General features: G+C 38.2%; 1 protein-coding gene across 1 annotated transcript; it reads right to left on the bottom strand.

Moving 5' to 3' along the window:
- Positions 1 to 16,782: 16,782 nt before the first annotated feature.
- Positions 16,783 to 17,289, bottom strand: LOC138870321 (uncharacterized). Its single transcript, XM_070148118.1, has one exon. It carries the CDS (start codon positions 17,287 to 17,289, stop codon positions 16,783 to 16,785), a length of 507 nt encoding a protein of 168 aa, XP_070004219.1.
- Between the last annotated feature and the right edge of the window lie 8,719 nt (positions 17,290 to 26,008).

Genomic DNA, 26,008 nt, shown 5'->3' with positions numbered 1-26,008 from the left:
AAAATTGATAGTATTCAATATTTAGTTTCCAATTATTTGATGTTAAAGAATCTCCCACTATGGCATTTTGTAAGCCAATGAAATTTTTTTTTTCTTTTTTTGCTGTAAGTTAATTTTTTCTTCCATTGTTTTTGTCATCTTTATAAGTCAACAGGAAACAATAGAGGAGGTGGCTTTTATATAATGTTCAAACCTTTTTGGCAGAAATTGACTAAGATGATAGATGTGGTTGGATGTCGCTTTTTATAAACTTAGATATGGAATTTGACGTTTTGGGGATCAGAAAGTGTAAGACTTGGAGTCTTAAGCCACTTTTTGAAAATTTTACAGATTCAGAATATACACACCATTCTTTATAGTGCGCATTTGTTGCCAACTTCATGTCCCATCACCTCATTCTTTTGTTTTAATTTAAATTAAAATGTTTTGAACTTTTTATTTTTTAATTTCACGTTCCACAATTTAAAATTTGTGTATAACTTTAGTAAGAGAGAACATAAATTACGTAATGTATTAGGCGGGTTTTTAATGGAAATTTTAGTTAAAGAATAATTTGAGATTATTACTCGATTATATGAATAATTGTAATTTTTTTAAGAGTCAAGATCTTCTCTTTAAGATAAAGAATTATTAGTCGTAACGGGTCCAAATCCAACTATCAAGGTATTATTAACTTTGAACGATTCTTATGGTCTACTTCAAGATTTTTGGTCTTACAGTTTTGTCCTCTTGGGCTTTAACACAAAAGGTGCCTCGACAATTGAGTTCGAAATATCGCTCTTACATGGCTCCTAACATTTCTTTCTCATTCTTGTGGGATTTGTTTAACACAAGCTTTACCACGAATTCTTTCGAGTTCAACCGCCAGTAGCCCTATGGGCTGTTACATCCATCTCCATTTATGAAGTTAGTATTCTCGTTGAGATTTGCCTCACCACCATATTAAGGAAGGCATTGGTGTAACAACATATGCCCAATTGTCAAGTTATTGTAACCTTTGGCCCGACCATTCTAAGCTTTTGGACCTCGTAGTGTTATCTCCTTTAGCATTAAATAAAAAGATGAATCGAAAGCAGTCAATACACACACAAGAGTATCTTGCATGCATATTTGTTCTAGTTATTTGATTAAATTGTTATGCTATGTTGTTATCAAATTTCTTTAACCTTTAGGAAATGCAAATAACAAAAGGTTTTAAGAAATGGCGCTATCTTAGCCAATGTATTTTACTTTGTTTTGCAAAATTTTACTTCTTTCCTTAACCTTTTTAATTTTTTTATCTTCCTTTTTGTCAAACAATATTAACCTTTTCCAAAATGCTGAAATATGTTTCATTAAGGACCCATTATTTTGATTGGACGTTATTTCTACCTTGCAAAATATAACTACAGCCATGACTTTTACACCTTGAAGAGTGTGTATGTTATCCTCTCTAAATCATGGGAAAGTGTTGGACAGTCCTTTACGCATTATGTGTAGTGGATTAAGGTAAACCAGTAATTTACCTATTGGACAAAGACTCCAAATACTTTTACTAATTTCTTCAACTTCTTCATTCAAATTTTGATTAAAGATTTGACATGAAACTTTGGTACTTGTCTTGTCAACAGTTTCTCTTTTGTCCGAATGTAAATTACATTTAAGGCAAGATAAATGTTTACCCTAAAAAAATTACAGTTGAATTTGTAAATGTGATTTATAAATACATGGATTAAATTAATCTAATTAATTAGATAACTAAGGATAAAGAAAGTAAAATAAAAATAATTGAATAATGAACAAGCCTAGGCTTCAGATTGATCCCACCGGAACTAAGAACAATTGGAAAATCTTAATAGCAATCGTCTAAAGTTTGTCGGAATGAGAGAAGAATGTCAGCCTCTGGGATCACTTCCAATCAGAACCATAGAATGCAGAGAACAAAATAAGTATGATATTTTGCTATATAATTAATCCTCCCTTACAATAGAATGACAACCCCTATTTACACCAAAATTATGGGGTGTGTGATCCACGAATCATGCTCCCTTAATTAACAATATTAATGTTAAAATAATATGTAATTAAAGGTGATAAAGAATAATAAAACCTAATAAAGGTTGGAGGAATATTGGGCTCTTCTATAAAGTTTCTGTAGTGGTCATGTCTTGAATTTCTTTTTATCCGGCTACAAGTTTGTATCCGGTGTCATCATGGTTGAGTCACCATTGACTGTCCATCCTTGATACGTATCGCTTCCTAATTCAGGCAACTTTTGAGACTGATTTTTATCGTTAACAGATAGTCCGCTCACTTTCCGGTTACTCACTGTGATGTGATCGGGAAGTGAAAGATTTTATCCTTTCTATCCATGCCACTGGCCAAATAAAAACCTGTAACGACCCAACATGTCGTATTGGGCATTTACATTCCGTACATCTGGTTGAAGTCTTGTTTAGCTTCATTTGATGTATTATGACTTGTGTGAATCGTCGACTTTGATTTTCATGTGATTCGGAATTTGATTTGGAAGAATGAATCTCATGTTAAAAGCTTTAAGTTAAAAGAGTTGACCAAGTTTAACTTTTGTGTATCGGAGTCCGGATCAGAGTTTTGATGGTTCTGTTAGGTCTGGATGGTGATTTTGGACTTAGACGTATGCCGGTTTTTCATTTGGATGTTTCTAGAAGGTTTCGACACTATTTGGCGAAAGTTGGCAATTTGAAGGGTTGGACTGTTCATAAGTTTGACCGGGAGTTGACTATGATAATATCAGATTCAGATTGTGATTTTGGGAATTTGGATAGCTTCGTTATGTCATTTTGGGCGTGTGTACAAAATTTAAAGTCATTGAGTTGATTTGATATGATTCGGCACGAGTTTTGGAAGTTGAAGTTCAAAAGTTCATTAAGTTTGATTTGAGGTACGATTCATGGTTTTGATGTTGTTATGGGTGATTTAAGGCCTTGAGTAGATTTGCATTTTGTTTGGGACTTGTTGGTATGTTCGAACGAGGTCCCGAGGGGCACGGGGGTATTTCGGATTGACTCGGACAATGTTGCCTATTACTGGTGTTGGCTGAGTTCTTGTGTGACTGCACCTGCGGGAACTTGGGCGCGGGTGCAGAGACGCAGATCAGCATGCATAATGTAGAAGTGGAAAGTGGAAAGTGGAGAAAGTGTCACCAGATGCGGAGGATTCAACGCAACTGCGAGGGCGCATATGCGGGCTTATGTGTGTAGAAGCGACATAGTGCGCAGATGCACGTTTCGTGTCGCACCTGCGATGTCGCAAGTGGATGTTTCTTCGTAGGTGCGAGGGGTATACTTTCTAGTTGTTTCCATAGAAGTGGAAGTTATGTTGCAGAAGCGAAAAGGTCCGTCAGAACAATATAAACTCGAGGGTTTGTGCATTTTGTCATATTTTAAGTTGGGGATTTTGAATTTGGGCAATTTTAACCACGTGGATTGGGGTAAGTATTTTTTTACTCGAATTTGATTATATTTCATGAATCTATCGTTGATTTTGACTCATGGAATATGAATTTTAAAGAGAAATTGGGGGTTTTGTCTAAATTTTTTAAAGTGAATATATGAGATTTGAACATCGATTCGAAGTCGGATTTGAGTGAAATTAGTAAGGTTGGACTCGTATTCGAATGAGTTGTCGAATTTTATAAGTTTTATCGGGTTCCAAAGTATGGGCCCCGATTTGACTTTTTGTTGACTTTGGGCTTGTGATTATAGATTCAACCTTTATCGATTGAGTTTATTTCCTTTGATATTATTTGATGTTTTTGAGTTGCTTTTGGCTAGTTTCGAGACGTTCGGAGGTCGATACGTGCGTGTGGCAATTCTAGAGTATTGTTAGGTTTGCTCGGTATTGGATTTGATTTGTTCGAGGTAAATTGGATTTGAGGGTATTTAACTCTGGGAACAAAGAGATATATTGAGGTGATACACATGCTAGGTGATGAGTGTGTAGGTGTGCACTGGGGAAATCATGATTCTAGTTGGCTATTAGACTGTGACCGAACTTGTTTTGCTGTTATATCTTGTTACATCCATGTTCTCCCTACTTGTTTGATTATATGAGTTGTGAATCATGTTAGAAATCATGTTTAGGTGATGTGCTTATTCGGTTGAGACTTAATAAGATTGTTTCGAGTTATCTGCTCTAACTGTAAGTATATACTCAGTCATTATTTTTCATTTTCATATCATATCTTAGTCTCTGTTCATTATTCATCGTTCCATCACATGTTATCATTGTTTGGACTGAGTGGTACGAGATTGTGAGCTCTTAAGACTTAAGAGATTGATGACTGAGGTGGGCCTGAGAGCCGTGTTGTGAGTGTTATTGTGGATCGGGCTGCACGCTGCAACATGTCATAGTGGCTTTATTACTATTATTATTATTATTATTATGGATCGGACTGCACGACGCAACAGGCCTTAGTTGGCTTATCTATTGTTATGGATCGGGTTGCATGCCGCAGCAGGCCTTATAGATTTTTTGATTAGCGTCTGGGAAGGATCCTCCCCTCCAGAGCCTAACATACTAGTAGTGAGTGCAGGCACAATGATATATATACATATGCTTTTGTGAGGGGCTTATGAGCCAGGCACCCGTACAGTGCTGATCGATTGTGTGTGTGTGTGTGATGAAAGCGATCATTTTGAGACACACAACTTGAGTATGTTTGAGGGTGAGAGTACCTAGGAATATCACCGTGAAATCATTTATTTGATATGCATACTTGACATGTAGGAATATAGATGCATTTTCCTCATGCTATGCGGTATTGTGACATTCACGATTTGACATGTAGGCATTGAGATGTATATTCCTCATGTTGCGATATATGATAATTGGTGACTTGACATGCATATTGACATGTAAGCATAGAGATGTATTTTTCTCATGTTATCTGATAATGAAATATCTTATCTGTTGTTGAAAGTTTAGGGAAAATCATAGTTTTCTGATATACCCTCATATTTTGGTGATTTCGTTGAAAGATTTGATTTTTACAATTATACCTGAAAAGTATGTCATTTTTTTTGTAACTGTGAACGAGATGATCATAATATCTTTTGAATTATTGCTTGTACTACTTTCGTTATATTGTTACGAATTGGTTTTGGCTATTGGTGCTGGACTCTGGCTATTTTTCGAGCCATCACAACTTTTAACCTAAGGTTATGTTTGTTACTTATTGAGTACATGGGGTCGGTTGTACTCATACTACACTTTTGAACTTTGCGTGAAGATTCTGAAGCTGATGTTGCTATGTATGGCGAGAGCTGGCATTAAAGATGTACCTGCGTTTCGGTTATAACTGCCACTTATTCTTGGTAGCTTTAGATTTATAAATTTGTTTATGTATATTTCGAGCAGATAATGTATTTATTTTATACCAGCTTTGTAAATTCTAAGTATTAGAAGCTCGTGACTTGTACTACCCGTCCTTGGGATATTGTATAAGAGTTGAGTTATTTTATCATTTGGAATGTGTTGACTATCCGTTGGCTTACCTCGGGTTGTGTTAGATGCCATCACGATTAGTTGGATTTTGGGTCGTGACAAAACCTTACCGAAAAACCCTAATCGGGACAAAAACCAGATGAAGGAAAAAAGAGTGCAGAACTTAAGGACTCAAATGACAACTCTGCCACTTATTTTTCAGAGTGCAGAACTTAAGGACTCAAATGACAACTCTGCCACTTATTTTTCTTTCATCAATGATCGATTCATGCTAAAAAGTACCACTACCATACAAAGCTTGATCTCAGGTTTTTAGTGTTCACCCGAAACTTTTAATGTTTCTAGTTTTAACTCTTGGATTTTTAGTTGTACCCGAAATATTTCTTTGAGTTTTGACTCTTTGGTTTTTAGTTGTGCCCAGAATCCTTTTTTGAGTTTTGGCTCTTGGGTGTTTAGTTGTACCTGAAACATTTATAACCTCACAACCTTAAAGACTGGAATGTTAAAGACCATAAATTTTGTACTTCTGGTGTTGGTAGAGTTTGAGAACTTAATGCATCCAGTTAACTTTACGACAGGGAAGCAAGTCATCTGGTTGGATGGCTTTATAAGATTGGGCCCGTATATTTATGGTGCTTGTGAAGAGGACATCTCCTGTTCATCTGGGCACAATTATTCGAATTCGTAATCCTTATTTGCTTTGAAGTGTGGGCAAATTTTAAGAATGATTTTGTTCATTCAGACAAATACAATAATGTTTTAATGGTGCAAGTTTTTCTTCATTCCATTACTTGAACATACACAAGTGTTTACAATTTTACATATAGCAATTTACAGAAAATGAACTAAAATATATTGCAAGAGAATTACGGCCGAGTTGGTATTTATTGGTGTCATGATCCGCAATCCCTAACCGCGGGGTCGTGATGGGGCCTAACATCCACTTGTTAAGCAAACCAATATTAGTACACAACTAATTATATTTAGACAATTGAAAACATTATAAAAAGAGTTCAGTTGTAGAATTTCAAACGAGTAGACATAATAGTTCCAACATCGACTTGCCAAAACCCGGAATATGGTGTCATAAGTACATGAACATACAAAAAAGTGCTAAATCCAATGTCTGAAGGAGTTACAACTGTTTGAAATAGAATAAACAGTAAAACTAGATAAGGAAGGGGACTTCAGGGACTGCGATCTCCATACAAGTCTACCTCAAGTCTCCAAATTTAGATGGGATCAGGGTAGCAACTCCGCTAAACGCCGGTGGGACTAACTCCATTATCTTCACACAAAAATATAGAAGTATAGCATGAGTACAACTGACTCAATGTACTCTGTAAGTGTTGAGCCTAACCGTAACGAGGTAGCGACAAGGCTATGACAAAACACCTGCTAAAACTCTATGCAGATATATACATAGAGCAACAAAACTAACATGCAGAACGGTTAAAGTAATAACTGGGAAGGAACATGTAAAAAAGGGACATGATAAGAATATTAAGTAGATCACGTTCATGTGCACATCTCAATAGAGATATGAAACGGTCCTATGCAATAATAAATACCCAACTAGGAGTCGGGGTCGAATCCACTGGGAGTTATGATGGGAGTTAAAGGTATATATTTAAAGTAAGCAGATAGGCTATCTAGACTGCACTTCCACAATAGGATTTTATTTTCTATTTCTATTGTTAATCTAATAATTGCAAGATAAATAAAATAGACTAGAGATAAGTATTTCTGAGGTTTTTCCAATTGGATTAAGGGCCTAGGGTTGTGACCATAACCTAGGTGTTTGCCTAATGGGATAAAGATATTAATTCTTGTGTCGTTGATTGAAGTGTATTATAGCTCACAACTCTACATTACCCACTCAATACCTCTCGGTAAGAGAGTGGTTTTGCCCAATTTGGCTTTCTCAAGACGAAATGGATATCTACCAAAAAAGGTGATAAGAGTTCAAGTCAGGTTATTACTATCTCTAGGTTGAACCCTTTAATTGGGTTAATCAATTTCTCAATTGACCCAATTCCTTGTTAGCTAAGTTATCCTAGACTAGGTCCCTCTTTCTCAAGTATAGACTAAGTCAAATAGGCATAAATCAATGTTTGCAACTATTAATTCTATAATTGAAGCATGAACTAAGCTAAATAATAAACACCAAATCACCAACAAGCACTAAAGTAATCACCCATAAGATTTACACACTAGGGTTGGGTCACAACCCTAGTAGAAGTAAAGCTACTCATAATAGAAATTATAGAAAATAGAGAAGAAGAACTAATTAAAGTTATAGTGAAAGATTAAAATAAAGAAATCTAATGTTAAAACACCAAAATAATACAAAACTTCCTAAAGTAGTAAAGAAAAGCGGCTACAACAACTTCAGATGTTCAAAACCTTGACCTAATTTTGTAAAACTTGTCTATTTATACAAGGCTGAAGATTTAAGATAAAAATGCCCCTACGGAGGTTCTGCGGCCGCACAATTCCATGTGCGGTCTGCAGATTTTTTAGATCTGGCAGGAAATGGAGTTCTACGGCCACACATTTCTAAAATGCGGTCGCAAGGAAATCTTCGATAGCCACACATTTTTGGACTGTGGCCGTACAATTCTTGTGCGGTCCGCAATTCATAGAGGCTCCTGGACTTGGTCTTTTTGCATATTCTCTGATCTTCGACTCTAGCCCAGCTTTTCGGCCGCATAATTCATGTGTGATCTACACTTTGCGCAAAATTCTGCTAAAATCTTCCTCTTGGTTTGCGGCTGTAGATGGAATTCTGCGGTCCGCAATTTCTTCTTCGACCGCAGAATTCCTTCTACGGACCACATATTTGTGCTTGTGCACTCTTTACTATCTTATGCTTCAGAATACTTTTTTTTTGGGACGGATTTCATCTCGGGAGATCAACTTCCATCATTCCTGCAATTTTGCACAATTTCATTTGTTTCGGGAACACAATTCAATGCTTTTAGGACTAAAACAAAAGCTAAAAGGCGCTAATAAGCATTCAAAATCCCCAATTATCAACTCCTCCAAACTTAAGTCTTTACTTGTCCTCAAGCAAATAAATTATTTCCCACCTCCAAAAGTTAAGGATCATTTCAGCGAGTCAAAGGTAAACCATCCACACATCAGTTGGGACCAAAAATTACCTACACTACTCATGTATTATCAACAAGGTGACAAGTTAAACATTCATGCACATATAGTTCTATTGTGACATTTGAGCTTCAAGAATTGACTTTATTCATCAATGACTCTTGCTCTATCATGTAGGTCATGGTGGACTCCAAACTCTTCCTCCTCTACTTTTCATTTTCCTGGCTCACTTAAGAAATTTTGCACTCAATCCAAAGATTTATAAAAGATTCACTCATCTCTCGAGAAAGAATGTCACAAGTATGGCTTCAAGTACCATAGGCTTGCCCCTCATGTAGATCATCACTAATGTAAGCTCACTCGGCTTGAAATCAAGTAGGACTTTTTTCGGAATGTAGTGAAGGCTTTTGGATTAAGGTTGGATATAGTATGGGTGAGTGGTTACACCTTTCCTCAAGCACTCTATTTTCATTTCACGACTCACATTTTGCCAATTCTTTGAGGCACTTCTTTTCTTTGGGGGACTAGAGAGACTTAACATCACTCTTTCTTGATAATTACATTCATTTTATCCCTCTTTGATTTCTCCGTGTTTGGAATCATTACCTCTCTTTGAATCCCTTCAACTCTTCCACTTATTCACTTTTTTGCATTTTTCTTTTTGTTCTTTTCTTTTCTTGCCTTTCCTTCTCATCCTTTCTTTTCTCTTTTTGTGCCTTGATACCTTTTTCAAGTTCCTCGTCTCTCCCCCAAACTTAAACTTTTAGCCATTTATTTCACAAGAGTGTTAAGGAAAGCTTGGGTGCCAAAAGAGGGTCACGACAAAATGGGTAAAGGCTTGTAACATAGTTATCAATTGAGAAAGGCTCGAGGATCAAAGGGTTTGACTAGGGATAATGATATTGGTTGGCAATAGAAAACTCAAACGGGCCAAGGAGGGCCTACAATCACTTTTCAAATCAAGCAAAACTTAGGATATCAAATTGAAACACATTCGGGGCAAGTTCTAGACCATTCATATGTATACTTGAATTGGCAACAATGCATATCACCCCTTACACAACCGGATTGTTAAATAGGACAGGGTCGAGGGCCCACACCGACCACATTCAAGTTTAAAAATCACGATGGTGCAATTAAACCACTCGATGGTTGCCAAAGTCAACACAAGGGTCACAAAGTCACTAACTAGAGCTATTTATTTCTAAAACCTTATTTCTAACCATAAGCACATAGTTAAGTGTGTTGGTACCAATTGAAGCATGTTTGACTCTTCGACCATTGCTTAATTAGGTCTTTTTATTCTTTACTACTACTACTATTACTTAAATACCGAAAATGGTCTTATTCCCTTAAGAAGGTTCTCACGCCATCCATCGTTGGGACGAGTCACCTGGTTCACACAACAACTACCTTTGGATAGAACCATGGAATTAAGAAAACTGAAGGTTTATTATCTACTAGAACATAAAAATAAGCTACTAAATCAAACGAAGAAGCTACTAACTCAAACTAAGAACTAACAAAGGAACAAAATTAAAGAAGATAATAAACAAAAACTACTGTATACACATAATGAGTAAAAGACATAGAATATATATACATAATAAGAAAGAAAAAAGAAATTAATTTCAAGTTATTATAGGCCAAATGTCTCAGAATATACGAAATATAATCAATAAACTCCAACCCCCCCTCCCGAATAAAGATAAGAATTGTCCCTATTGCTTAAAAAAATAAGAGTAAAAGAGGGGAAAGATTGAAGAAAACTCCCTATAGCTCCTTGGATATCTCTGTGTCCCTAGCAATGTCACCGCCCTCAGTCTCATCCAACTGAATCTCATCATCCTCAACCCTAGGTGTAGTCGCGTTGGTGAATATCTGACGCACTACCTCGGTAGTGTTTCCAGCTAGGTCTGGCTCCTCAGATTGGGCAGCTGGTACCACTAGTGCTGAAGGTGCTGTAGGATCTAGGCCTGAATAGTTTAGGTCAATCAGCATGTCAAATGGGATATCACCGGCTATAGCAAGCTTGGTCACCTGTCTCCGAAGCTTGTCTATTGACTTCTTGCTGGCCTAGGACTTTCTCATTTTCTTTACTTTTTTTTCCCAGCTCTTCAATCACTGACCCATGCTGTACCAAAGTAGCCATGATAGTGTTCTGGTTTTCTAGGAGCTTCTTCAATGTCTCTTCTACGGTCAGTGGAAACTGAGGTTCCTGAACAGAAGACTATGCTGCAATAGTACTGGATAAGTCAGACAGCTTTGCAGTGGTTGTCTGCATCCAGTTGTCTCGACAATTTATGGGAGACTCGCAGTGTAGAAAGTGGGACAGTAGGCATGGGCACCAGCTTCAAAGTCGAGGTGGAAGTCATGGCAGGAATTGTAGTAGGACTGAAGATTATGGTAGAGGCACTAGAGGAAGGCTCAGCCGAAGTGGATGGAATATCAACTGCCTCCGCCACTATCACGACTGGCTCATCAGACTTGCCTATGGTGGTAGATGGCTGACCTTTTCTCTTCAGGTTGTTCGCATCCATCAGTGAGTACCAAGATAAAGGCTTCTTCGGCTTCACCTGTGTGTCATAATCCCTCGGCTCTACCCTCACATCCGTGAGATATTCTTCAATAATGTTGGGATACGGGTAAGATGAGTCATCTTCTCGAGAAATCACTGAGATGTTGGCCGACATCAGGACACCCATATTGATAGGGTACCCAGCCATAATAGAAGCAACCAACACATCATGTGGGATCGGAAGATAAGTCTTATTCTAGCATGGGTCCAATCTGCTGCATACAAAGGTTTTCCACCCCTTTGCCTCAAAATATAGAGTGCTCATGTGGATAGGAACCCTAGCGGCAATCCATGGTAGCGGTGACCAAGGTGCTCCTAGAATCTCCACTAACCAAGGCCGGGCTGCATCTCCCATTTCATACTTCTCCAAATATTCCATTTGCTCAACATCTTCGAAACCCAAGGTACTCTTTGGCATCAATGACACTCTAGGTGAACCACATCCACCCCTTGCGTTCCTTAAACTGTCTCAACACTGCAGGGTTATACCTCTCCAAATCTTTTAACTAAAATTTTCGCTCTAAAGTTAGCGATCTCACTGGACACTATGTCCGAAAGCTGGTGTAGGCAGCCAGGCTGACAAAACGATCCTCCCAAACTTCTTTCTTCTTCGATCTTTTAAGGCCGGCAACTGTAGCATCTCCCCCTCTGCCATTATCGTGGATGTCCTGAGCTGATGTATCTTATGGCTCAGAGACAAGTGTAGTGGATGGTTTAGAAGCATAACTAGCATTTTTCATACCTTCGAAAGTGCTATGAAATGAGAAAGACTCGTCCATGAGTTGATATCTCCCTGGCGGCCTTGATTGGACAATCGGATGATCTTGAAAAGAGGCAGAGTTGCCCTCTGATGCTTTCCTAGATGGGACACAAGAGCTTCTCTCGGAGAGATATGCACCTTTCCCTCTGTCGGTTGTAGCTTTCTTTGTTATTGTCCTTTATTGGTCGAGGGGTAAGGCACTCTTACCTCGACCCCTAGAAGGTTTTCCCCTCCCATTAGAAGCATTGTCTATGCCTCTAGATCGAACTATTATCAGTATCAAGCAGAAGCGATTGCTAGTTGAAATTCATTGTTCAGTCGAACAAGGAGATATGCAAGTATACACGAAGAACACAGTGGGGGTCACAATTTAATCATGCTTGCAGGATAAGGATCTGCGGTTCACACAATTTTCTTGCGGCCTCAGATGCGGCCTTGCGGACCAAACAACTTTGTCTTGTAGCCGCAAAAAATGCACTGCGGTCCGCAAAATTTCACTTGCGGACGCAACTCAAATACCCAAAATATTTCAACTCTCTGATGACAGAGAATTGGCTGATGTATGGCCGCAACGTGATTTCTGGAGTCCGCACAATTAGACCCGTGATCGCATATTTGAGTCACAATTTTGTAGACTCTCCGATGATAGTAAAAGGGCTATTTTGCAGCCGCAATGGCAATTCTGTGGTCTGCACATTTTACCTTGCAGCCACAGACCCCTTCCTCACGAATGTTGCCCTCGACTCAACATGTACGGATCACACAATTTCAGGTGTGGTCGCAAAATTCAAAAAGCTACAAACAGTCCAGTATTTCCATCTAGGTTTTGCAATTTTTGTGCAATTTTTGACATGGTAACAACTTAGAGGCATGAAAATACATTGACCCAGTCCCCATAGAGCATGTATTAATTAATCCACTACATATTTACCCTCACATGAATGGACAATTGAATTCTATTGACAACTGGCCTAAAAATGACTAAAAATCTACAAATTAAAAGAAAAAGATTTACGAGAAATTGAAGCATACCAGATGAATGAGTGTGAAGAGTGACTGATCAAAGATGTTGTATGTGTGTACAGACAGATTCACCAAGAAATTTCAAGAGATTACTATGTTTTTGCTCAGAGAGGGAAAAAACGTAACAGTTGCTCTAAGCCCTCTATTTATACTACTAGGTTTTCTAAGGTAAGGAAGAGCGAGAGAGGCCGCACAATTTCATGTGTGGTTCGCACTCTGTTACCTGGTGAGCTTATGTCAGTATCTTGTCTGCAGTCCGCAAAGTTTTGTGTGCGGCCACTGATTCCATATTGTGGCGGCAGATTGACCTTTTCTCTAATAGACCAAACTAAGAGAGTTGACATTTTCCACTTTCAATTTCTGCGGTATGCAAGATACTTGTGCGGCCGCATTCCACTTTTGCTGGAACAACATTAATGTGCGATATGCACAATTCAACTGCCGTCCGCAATTATTGCAACACTTAGCCAAATTTCTGTCCACAGTTCCTGTAAGTCACCCTCTTCCCTATAGCACACTTCAAATCAAGTTAGCACAAAAATAATACCTAAATACAAAAGAATAAAAACAAGGAAAAGAAACATGGGTTGCCTCCCAAGAAGCACCTGATTTAACATTGCGGTACGACGCAGAATACCATCAATTGAAATCAATGACCACCACGACGTGGCTATCTCTAACTTTTCCCAAATAGTACTTTACCTAATGACAAATGACTCAGAATACTTTATTGTTTTTGTTCTTCAAGTCCAATGCACCAAAAGGTCCCACACCCACAAGTTTAAAAGGGCCACTCCATTTAGACTTTAACTTCCCGAAAAATATCCTCAACCTTGAGTTAAACAACAACACAAGATTTCCTACCTTGAACTCTTTGTTTCAAATGTATTTGTCATGAAGATATTTCATCTTTTCTTTGTACAAGGACGAGCTTTCATAAGCATGGTATAGGAACTCATCCAATTTATTCAAATGTGCAACTCTCAAGTTAGCGGCTACATCCCAATCAAGATTCAACTTCTTTAGAGCCCACATGGACTTGTGCTCAGATTCTACCTGAAGATGACAAGCTTTTCCGAACACCAACCAGTATGGCGACATTCCAATAAGTGTTTTGTAAGCCGTCCGATAAACCCATAATGCATCACCAAACTTCTTGGATCAATCCGTCCGGTTAGCATTCACTATTTTGGACAAAATATTCTTTATCTCCCGGTTGGAGACTTCCACTTGACCGCTAGCTTGTGGATGATAGGGTGTCGTGACTTTATAAGTAACATCATACTTGCTAAGTAAAGTGTCGAAAGCCTTGTTGCAAAAATGTAACCCCCTTTCGCTTATAATAGCCCGCAGAGTACCAAACCTTGTGAAAATATTCTTCTTCAAGAACGCTACCACACTTCTCGCCTCATTGTTGGGTAGAGCAACGACCTCAATCCATTTGGACACATAATCAACCGTGACTTAGATGTAGGTGTTTCCACAAGAACTCACAAAAGGACCCATGAAGTCAATACCCACACATCAAAAATATCAATCTCCAAAATGGTAGTGAGAGGCATTTCATTTTTCTTTGAGATTTCACCGGCATATTGACATTCATCACATTTTTCACTAGCTCACTAGCATCCTTGTAGAGAGTGGGCCAATAGAAACCGCAACTTAGTACTTTGGCCGCCGTTCTTTCTCCACCATGATGACCACCATATGGTGAATAATGACAAGCCCCAAGAATTTCAGTTTGCTCTTCTTCCGGTACACATCTTCTAATCACCCCATCCGTACAAATCCAGAAAAGGTATGGTTCATCCCAATAAGAATCTTGACAATCTCGTTTGAGCTTCTTCCTTTGGTTTGAAGTGAGCTTATCTGGGATTATTCCACACCCAAGGAAATTTGCTAGATCTGCCAACCATGGCACCTTTTTCATTAAAATAGCCAAGAGCTGCTCATCGGGAAAGGAGTCATTGATTTCAAGGCCATCATGTGGCCTCCCCTCCTCCTCCAAACGAGATAAGTGGTCTGCCACTTGGTTTTCACTCCTTTTTCTATCTTGGATGTCAATATCAAACTCTTGCAACAAAAGCACCCATCTCATCAATCGAGCTTTGGAATCTTTCTTTCTCATAAGATAACGAAGTGCCACATGATCTGTATGGACAATGACCTTTGTACCCATCAAGTACGGGCAGAACTTCTCAATTGCAAACACAATGGAAATGAGCTCTTTCTCCGTAACGGTGTAGTTGACTTGAGCACTATTCATGGTCTTACTAGCATAGTAGACTAGGTGAAAAATCTTGTTGATGTATAGCCCCAAAACAACCCCAACCGATACGTCACTTGCATCACATATGAGTTCAAAAGGGACTCTCCAATTTGGAGAGGTAATGATGGGAATAGTTGTTAACTTGAACTTTAACAATTCAAAATCTCTCATGCAATCGTAATCGAAGTTGAACTTAGAATCTTTCTCAAGAATTTTACACAACGGGTTCACCACCTTAGAGAAATCTTTGATGAAACGCTGGTAAAACCCCACGTGGCCTAAGAAACTCCGTACACCCTTCACCGAAGTTGGAGGTGGAAGTTTAGAAATCACCTTAATCTTTGCCTTGTCAACTTCAATTCCATTCTTTGAGATTTTGTGGCAAAGAACAATGCCTTCCTCGACCATGAAATGACATTTCTCCCAATTGAGCACCAAATTTGTTTCTTCACATCTTGCCAACACTTTATCTAAATTTGCAAGACAATCATCAAAAGAATCTCCAACAACCGAGAAGTCATCCATGAAAACTTCAAGGTAGTCCTCCACCATGTCCATGAAGATAGCCATCACACACCTTTGAAAAGTCACCTGTGCATTGCACAAACCAAATGACATCAGCTTGAAGGAGAACGTACCATAGGGAAAAGTAGAGGTTGCTTTCTCTTAATCCTCTAGAGCAATAAGAATTTGGTTGTAGCCCAAATACCCATCAAGAAAGCAATAGAAAGCACAGCCAACCAATCTATCAAGCATTTGCTCTATGAAAGGAAGTGGAAAATGATCCTTCCTAGTGACTTTGTTGAGTTTGCGATAGTCCATACACACTCTCCAATCGGTCACCATTCTTGTAGGAATCAACTAATTCTTGTCATTGTGACCACCGTCATGCCCTCTTCTTCAGGACACATTGAACCAGAGACGTCCACGAACTATCGGAGATGGGGTAGACAACCCCAACATCCAACCATTTGATAATATCCTTTTTAACAACTTCTTGCATAGCCTCATTGAGTCTCATTTGATATTCAATAGATGGTTTGGCGCCTTCCTCCAAGTTGATATTATGCATGAAAAATGCGGGGCTTCCCCCGAATATCCGCCTATATCCATCCAATAGCTTTTTTCCTCTTTTGTAACACCACCTATGTAGAATCTATCTACACGTTAGTCAAACAAGAGGAAAGAATAACCGGTAAAGTAGAACAAGGGCCAAGAAATTTATATCGAAGATTGGAGGCAATTACTTCAATTCCAAGGTAGGAGGCTCTTCAATGGAAGGCTTTGTAGGAAGAGTTGTCCTATTTTCATGATCTAAAGATAATTTTCGGGGTGCATAAATGTACGACCCTATTTCTTGCAAAGAGTTTACACATTCAGTGAAGCCATCCATCTCGATATCATCAAATTTGAGCAAGACAACCTCCAATATAGCACCAACATTGATTGTGGCTCTCATATTATCAACAATAACATCGGTAACCAAATTTACAAAAGATCACACATCATTGGTATTTGGTTGTCGCAAGGACTTACACACATGGAAACCCACTTGTTCATCACCCACCCAGAAGGTTACTTCTCCGGCTTCAACATCACAAAGAGCCTTACCATAGCAAGGAAACGTCTTCTGAGAATAATAGGTAGCTCAAAATCAACTTCACAATCTTGAATGACAAAATCCGTTGGAATAATGAATTTATCAACACGAACCAAGACATCTTCAATCACTTCCAAAGGTCTCTTCATAGTACGATCGGCCATTTGCAATCTCACAGAGGTGGGTCTCGTTTGCCCAATTTCCAAGGTCTTGAAATCCAAATAGGGCATCAAATTGATACTTTCCCCAAGATCAGAAAAATCTTTAGCAAACTCGGCACTTCCAATTGTACAAGGAATCGTGATAGCACCGGGAAACTTAGGAGCCAATGAATTCACAATTGCACTCACTTGATGAATGACTTTGATAGTTTCAAAATTCATTGACCGCTTCTTTATCACGAGATCCTTCATAAACTTCGCGTAGCCGGGCATTTGTTCCAGAGCTTCAACTAATGGCACATTGATTGAGAGACTCTTCATTATTTGAATGAACTTCTAGAATTGATTCTCTCCATTTTGTTTGGCAATTCCTTGAGGGTATGAAGGTGGAGGTTTAGGCAACGGTGCCTTAGTCTTTTACATTATCAGCTCCGGTATGTAAGTAATATGATCCCTAGACGGGTTCACCTCCTCTTGAGTCTTTTTCACACTATCATCAATATCGATCTGAACTTCCTCATTTGATTGCACTATATTGTTGGGGACCTCTTCTTCTTGTACCACTTGCTCATCATACACACGTTGCTTTTGACTTGAGGTGGGTGCATTCCCACCTCTTCCACTTCTTGTAGTAACAGCCATGGCATGCACCGTGTTGTTTCCACCTTTTGAGTTTACTATAGTGTCACTTGGTAGTGCCCCCTTAGGACGAGAATTTAGAGCTTGAGATATTTGCCCCATTTGAACTTCTAAATTGCGGATTGATGCATTGTGTGAGGCAAGTTGGGCATACAAATAGGTATTCTTTTCCATCATTTGCTCGAACATGTTCTCAATACACCCCATCTTATTGTTTGAAGAAATTGGACCATGGTGAGGATAAGGAGGCGGGTTTCTAGGTTGTTGATACATCGGGGCCTTTGAAAACTCGACCCCCAATTGCCTTGATTATTGTTCTATCCGCTTGATTGTTCCTCACATCCTCCCAATTTCCTTGATTATTGCCACTCTAATTTCCTTGATTTTGTTGTTATGCCAATTCTTCTTATTGTTTCCACCACTCTAATTTCCTTGGTTGTTAGAATTCCAATTGCCTTGATTGTTTTGAGGCCGCCATTATTGTTTGTTTGGGACTTGGAAGTTATTTTGTTGCCCTTGAAAGTTGTTCACATATTGCACCTCCTCTTCTTGTTCATTCAAAGAGTCATCTTAATCAAAACCACTATCCTCTTGCATATAATTCTCCCCTCGATGTTGCACTTGTGGACCCTTGGTCCTTCTTTTGTTCATCATCATGTTCACTCCCTCCATGGCATTGACTTACTTAGAATTTTGCAGCACTTGTTGAAATTGAGCCTTTGCAAGTTGATTCATGGTGGTAGTCAATATGGCAATGTTTTCGCCATTTCATCTAAAATCTCACACACCTCCGCATAAGGCGTAGTCATGAAGTTCCTACCGCAAGTTGATTCACTACACATTGGTTGGTTGTGTTAATACCACGATAGAAAGTTTGTTGAATCATATTCTCCATCATATCATTGTTGGGACATTCTTTAACCATTCATCTATAGCATTCCTATATCTCGTGTAGTGGCTCATTTGGCTCTTGCTTGAATGACAAAATCTCATCCTGAAGTGTACCCATGTGCCCCAGAGAGAAGAACTTAGAAATAAACCTTTCCACCAACTCATCCCAAGTGTGAATGGAATGGTTTGACAAACGTTCCAAACAATCTAAAGCTTTTCCTCGTAGAGAGAAGGGTAAAATCCTTAGCCTCAATGCATCCTCGGAGACATTTATTTGTTTGCTCCCCCAACAAGTGCCCACAAACCCCTTCAAATGTTTGTATGCATTTTGAATTGGAGCACCGGTGAAGAAACCTCATTGCTCTAGCAAATTGAGAATCACATTGGTGATTTGAAAGTTGCCCGCCCTAATATGGGGAGGGAATATTGCACTAGTATATCCTTCATTGGATAACACCCGGTGTAGAGTCGCTCGTGGTGGATGTGGGGGTGGAATGAGGACATTATCATGGGGCACTCGGCCTCTTCTATTGGCTTAAGGTTCAAGAAGAACCTCATCAATTTGCTCATCCTCAACGTCCACATTCCCCAAAGCAATATTTTCAAGCTCATTGTTTGCCATGGTTGTACCTACGATTTGTCAAACAAGTTAGTAACACAGAAGGAAAAGAAGATATTCCAAAAACACACCCCAATATATAGCTAACACCATTTTAAACTCCTCCATAACGGCGCCAAAAATTGATCACGTCCAAATGCACACTTCAATAGAGATATGAAACGATCGTATGCAATAATAAATACCCAACTACGAGTCATGGTCTAATCCACTGGGAGTTATGATGGGAGGTAGGGGTATATATTCAAAATAAGCAAATGAGCTATCTAGATTGCACTTCCACAACAAGATTTTGTTTTCTATTTCTACTGTTAATCTAATAATTGCAAGATAAAGAAAATAGACTAGAGATAAATGTTTTTGAGGTTTTTCCAATTGGATTAAGGGCCTAGGGCTGTGACCATAACCTAGGTGTTTGCTTAATGGGATAAAGACGTTAATTCTTGTGTTGTTAATCAGGGTGTATTATAACTCACAACTCTACATTAGCCACTCAATACCTATCTTCAGAGAGTGATTTTACCCAATTTGGATTTCTCAAGACCAAATGGGTATCTACCAAAATAGTTGATAAGAGCTCAAGTCGGTTTATTACTATCTCTAGGTTGAATCTTTTAATTGGGTTAATCAATTTTTCAATTGACCCAGTTCTTTATTAGCTAAGTTATCCTAGACTAGGTCCCTCTTTCTCAAGTAAAGACCAAGTTAAATGGGGATGAATCAATGTTTGCAACCATTAATTCTAGGCAGAATACATCGACAGGCCATTAAACTTGTCCACACTTTTTCCTAAACACTTTATCTTAAATATATTCCATTTGAACACTCCAACAAGCCCTCTAATGGGTCATTTAAACACATTATTGATAGACAACCAAATACAAAAGAAACGTATATTTCACACACCATAATGACGAATAAGACGGGGACAAGTGGATATAACTTGAACAAATTAAAAAAAATAATTGAGAAAAGAAAAAAAATTTAAAGAGAAACAAGAACCCATCTCACCCCTTTGTCATCTTCCCCGGGACCCCAACGACTCCCCTTCCCTCCTTCCGTCTTCTACTTCCCAAAAAAGGGGAAAAAGGTACAAACTCACTCTCCTGCCACTGCTCCTTTTCCTCCTAATCTTCACCTCCAACCCTCTACAATTTAAGAACATGCATAAGATATGTAAATTAACTAATAATTTCTGTCACAGAGGATTAATCCCAGAAATCAAACCCACCACAACAATTTTCGCCCTCGCTACCGAGATCTTCTAGAATCAAACAATACACACCAAATATACCAAATATTCTGTCATGGAGCAATTCTGTCAAAAAATTTCTTCTTTTTTCTTTTTGTTGAAAGTTCCTTCTTTTAGTAATTGTTTGAAATCTTTGACCAAGAATAATTCTCTAGAGATCATTTCTGAAATTTTGAATTCCTATGACTATAAGATTCTTAAAACTCTATCGGTGTTGTTTATTTATAGTTTTTTAGCTATTCATATGTGTTTGGATTGAAACTTTTGGACTATTTTGTTGGGTTTTGAGATCTGCTTGAATCTCATTGTTTGGTTTGAAAACTTTCAAATCTGACTCTGAGCATACGAATGTTGATGTTTGAATCCCAAAATTTTTGGAGCTTTAATCAAAATATTAGCTATTATTGAGGTTCGAATCTTTGGCGGAGAAGAAACAAAGAAGAACAAAATATTTGAGGTTTTTCTGGTGATTTTCATTTATTTCGGTGATGGAAACTAGAATAGTAAGGTGATGGTGGTGGACCAGTGGAAGGAGAGAGGAAGGTGGTGACCTGGACAATGGCATGTGAAAGAATAGGAGGAAAAGGAAAAAAGGAAAAAAATTATAAAAGGTAAAATTAAATTCTCACGCTCTGAAAAATAGTGTAATACACGCACTATGCCACATTATCAAACGTGTCTAAATGACATAGTAGAGGGCTGGTTGGAGTGTTCAAATTGAATGGATTTAAGATAGAGTGTCTAGGTAAAAAGTGTGGACAAGTTTAATGGCATGCCGATGTATTCTGCCTTAATTCTACAATTGAAGCATGAGCTAAGCTAAATAATAAACACCCAATCATAAACAAGGAGTAAATTAATCGCTCTTAAGGTTTACACTCTAGGATAGGTCACAACCCGAATAGAAGTCTAGCTACCCACAATAGAAATTACCGAAAATAGAGAAGAAAAACTAATTAAACTCATAATGAAAGATTAAAATAAAGAAATCTAATGTTAAACACCAAAATAATGCAAAACTTCCTAAAGTAGTAAAGAAAAACGGCTATAGCAACTTCAGATGTTCAAAAATTTGACCTAATTTTGTGAAACTTGTCTATTTATACAAGGCTGAAAATTTCGGATAAAAATATCCCTCGGGAGGTTATGCGGTTGCACAATTCCATGTGCGGTCAACAAATTTATTCATCTGGCAGGAAGTGGTGCTTTGTGGTCGCACATTTCCGAACTGCGGCTGCAAGGCAATCTTCTACGACCGCACATTTCTGGACTGCAATTGCAAGGCATCTCTTCTGCGGCCGAACAATTCTTGTGCAGTCCGCAGGACTTGATCTTTTTGCATACTCTCTAATCTTCGACTCTTAGCCCAGCTTTACGACCGCACAATTCATGTGAAGTCTGCACTTTGCGCAAAGTTCTACTAAAATCTTCCTCTTGGCTTGTGGCCGCAAATGAATTTCTGCGTTCCGCAATTTCTTTGGCGGCTATAGAATTCCTTCTGTGGACTGCACATTTGTGCTTCTACGCCCTTTATTGCCTTGTCCTTTGGAATACTCCTTTCTGAGTCAGATTTCATCTTAGTAGATCAACTTCCACATTCATGCAATTTTACACAATTTCATTAGTTTGGGGAACATAATTCAATGCTTTTAGGACTAAACAAAAGCTAAAAGGTGCTAATAAGAAATTAAAATCCCTACTTTTCATAAGTGCAAATCGTCGATTACCCTCTTTATGAAATAAAGAACAAAGTAACCAAATAATTTACAAAACCGGGAACCAAGTAAAGCAATAAATCATCATTGGCACGACATCCCCCTTCGTACTTTTACTCTTATCCTCACCATGTAATATCATAAATGCAATGGCACGACATCACCCATCGTGATTTTACTCACATCCTCACCATATAATAATGACATGATAAATGAAATGGTGCGACATCACCCTTCGTGCTTGATGTTTTAAGCATCAATACCACATAAGAGGGGGGGGGTGATTTGTGTGGTACCCAATTTTTGATCTAGAAGAATCATGTTCTTCTAGGTATTCTAACTACTACTGTTTGCGGAATTAAAAGTACATAAAATAAAGAACACAAAGTTTTTTACGTGGAAAACACCCGGCTTAGAAGGTGAAAAAATCACGACCTACTACTCAGCAGGATTTTTCCCAACACTTCACTAAATCACTGAGCCAAAACAGCATTTACAAAACTCTTTGTAAACCTAAGGATAACTCTAATCCCGTTGTGGCACACAACCTCAACTGTTGCGACAACTTCAAGTTTGCCTATAACTTGAACTCTCAAAGTACCTAATACAATTGCTTCTATGAAAGCTGAAAAGGTACAACTTTAAACCACCTACTACAATTGAACTAGAATAAGAAAAAACACAATAGAACTGGCTCTTTTATCTCGTTCAAGTAGCTTCAGGAGTGCACACTCAAATCTCAGATAAATTGCTTGCAAAATCGCCTTGCTCTTTTGCTTTCAATTTAGTTTAACTTCTGCATATATGCAATACCTGTAAAAGAGATCAATCACTATCATTTAATAGGTTAGTAATCAGAGTTTGATTGGGATTCAATTTCTGATCTTCTATCGTAGTTGAGTCCTTGACGATATCAAACTCTAACACTCTCTTTATCCGGGTTGTGTTCTCTTCATATAAGGAGACTTTCTCCCCTTATCCAATATGCAACCTTTTCGATCAGATCAGGAGATATTATTGCTTGATCAGTGGGACTTATCTCTATCACGTGCATCTCACATGTATAGGTTGATCATGACTGTGCTTCACATGATGGACCTGGTCCATGACTGAGTTCATTTGTCATTCTTCAAAACTTCATTTGTTCTTGGGCCAATAGTGCTTTAATTCTCACAATCACTCATTTAATGATAAAAATATGCAAGTATGGCACGGAAACACCCTTCGCGCTTTTCACTCGTCCTCACCAAGCAACAACAATAACCCAAAGTATCAAGAAAGGTTGGAAACCAATTTCAACTTCAATTGTGGTGTCATGATAAACAAATTCCACTTCCGATATTCCAACAACTTCAAATTAATCAATATCAAAAAAGCGAACAATCAAGAATAACAACATAAATAAAGCATATAAAGCATGGTGAAAGAAGCAATATGGTACAATAACTTAATTTCCACCAGTAAAATTTAACATATCACGATGCATATATACTCATCACCTTGCATATACTTCGTACCCACACGTAATTCACATAGCAAATAGATCAACTAGTCCTAATTCCCTCAAGTAAAAATTAAACACGATACTTACCTCACTTCGCAATCAAATCAATCAATCCACCACAACCTTTCCTTTTGAACAAGCCTCTAAACAAATCAAATCTAGCCAATTATCGATCAATAAATTTAAAATAAGCTTTAGAAACTACCCATGAATGAAAAATATTCAATTTTGATCATTTTTTCAAAAAGTCAACCCCGAGCCTGGTTATGTAATTTGTTTCGAAATCCGACTTCAAATTGAGATCTAAATCTCAATATTATAGAATTCCTAATTTCTACCATGAAATTCAAACATTTGATTTTAAAAACTCGTGAAATGTAATGGGGAATTGATAGAAAATGAATTAGAGTTGCTTACCAATGAATTTGGAAAGAAAAAGATCTTCAAAAATCGCCTCTAGAGTATTTGGGGTTGAGAAATGATGTAAAATGAACTAAGTCTTATTTTTTCTCTCTTTTACCCAGTTGTAGGTGTCGCATTTGCGAATAATTGTTCGCAAATGCGATGCCCGCAAATAAGAGACACTGGCTGCAAATGCGAATTGTGTATCAGGTGTACAGATATCCCAAATATGGCAAAAACCTCGCAAATATGATATGCTCACCAACTGCAAATGCGAGATAAGATTTACATTTGCAAAGCTGCCTGTCCCCAGCCCCATGTCGCAAAAGCGACTCAAAGGTCGCAAATGCGAACTCCCTGAATCGGCAAATTCAATCAAATAATCGCAATGGTGAAATACCAACCTATCAGCCCCTTATTGCAAATGCGATTATTGGACCACAAAGCGAGCTCGCAAGTACGAGCAGACTTGAGACACCAGCAGTATTGCACCAACAATCCTTAAACCAACCAAACTCATCTGATAAATACCTGAGATTCACCCGAGCCCCTCGGGCTCCAATCTAAATATGAACAAAAGTGTAATAATATTAGTCAAACTTGCTCGCTACCACAAATCATCAAAACAACATCAAATTACAAGAATTGATCTTCAAAACTCAAGAATTTTCAACTTAAACTCAATTTTTACAATTTCATACATAATGCGCCGAAACGCGTTCGGGTCACCCTAGACCCCAAACAAATATGCGTACAAGTTCAAAAATATCATACGAACCTACTGGAATCATCAGAACATCGATCCGGAGTCATTTACCCAAAATATTGACCGTTGTCAACTCTAGCTTCATTGTTAATCAAAATTTCTATTTTATTCAAAATTTCACATAAAAGCTTTCCGAAAAGCGACAAGGACCACGCATGCAAATCAAAAAAATATCAACTGAAGCTATAGAGGTCTCAGAGTACGAAAATATAGGCTAACTTATTTAGTTGATTTAGACGATTTTTCTAATGCTAGGAAGAGATTACAAAAAAGTTTCTTAATCCGTATGGGAATGCGGATAAAGAGAAAGAGACTGAAGCAACGGGGCTTAATAGAGAGAGTGCCGCCCCGAGGTTGAGTACTCAAAATAACCTATCGTGTCGCTAGAATTAGGTCTAGTCGGTTCTTGATTCTGATTCCTTTTAATTTTTTTCGGGGCTAATCTAGTAGTCCCCAGTCTTTTTCTTTATTCCGGAGCCATTTCGGGCTGTTTCCGGTATCATGTACGGACATGATGTCTTTAGGAACAATACTTTTTTTTTCTTTGTTTGAAGCCATCTTCTGATACTTCTAGTACTTATTATTGTGGCTTCCGCTGCTTTGATGCAACAATTCTCATCGTTTGTAGATATTAGTGTCCTTCATCGAAGTTATTTTGTAGCGACTCATTACAGGAACGCTCCTGCCTCCTGTCAGTTCGTGATCCTAATTGGTATGGTTCAAACCGATGTATGGAATACCTCAAATCAATGTTTAGTTGACCTTGATTCCAGGCTGTAGAAGATGTCGATATACTTAACTAATCATCTTCTATTTGAATCTTTGACTCGTACATATTATGAATATCTGCCCTCGTTGTTGAGGGAAACTCCAACAAACTCTCCTTCATCTTCCTTGAAGCAATAGAGCTTAAGGGATTGAGACCCTTGGTAAATGCTTTTGCTACCCCTTCATCGGTATTGCTGGCAACAACATTATTTCCTTTTGAAACCTAATTATGAACTCTTGCAACAACATTGAGTCTCCTTAAGCGATTTTGAAAATATCTACTTTCCAAGCTTGAATTTTCCTCGCTCCAGCGTGAGCTTGATGAATGAATCTACAAGCATTTCAAAAGAATTAATTGATTATTCAGGTAAAAGTGAGTATCAAGTTAAAACCCCTTTCATTAGGGTTTCGCCAAATTACTTGAAAAAGACTGATTCGCTCTCATGTGGAGTTAAATCATTTCCATTTATAGTTGTAGTGTCAG

The sequence above is a fragment of the Nicotiana sylvestris genome, chromosome 1, assembly GCF_000393655.2.
Source record: "Nicotiana sylvestris chromosome 1, ASM39365v2, whole genome shotgun sequence".
NCBI lineage: Eukaryota > Viridiplantae > Streptophyta > Magnoliopsida > Solanales > Solanaceae > Nicotiana > Nicotiana sylvestris.
The sequence above is the reverse complement of the archived record's forward strand: the minus strand, read 5'-3'. Positions and strand labels throughout refer to the sequence as shown.

Coding starts and splice junctions, on each gene's coding strand:
- LOC138870321 (XM_070148118.1), bottom strand. CDS start 17,289: ATGAAGAGTCTCTCAATCAATGTGCCATTAGTTGAAGCTCTGGAACAA.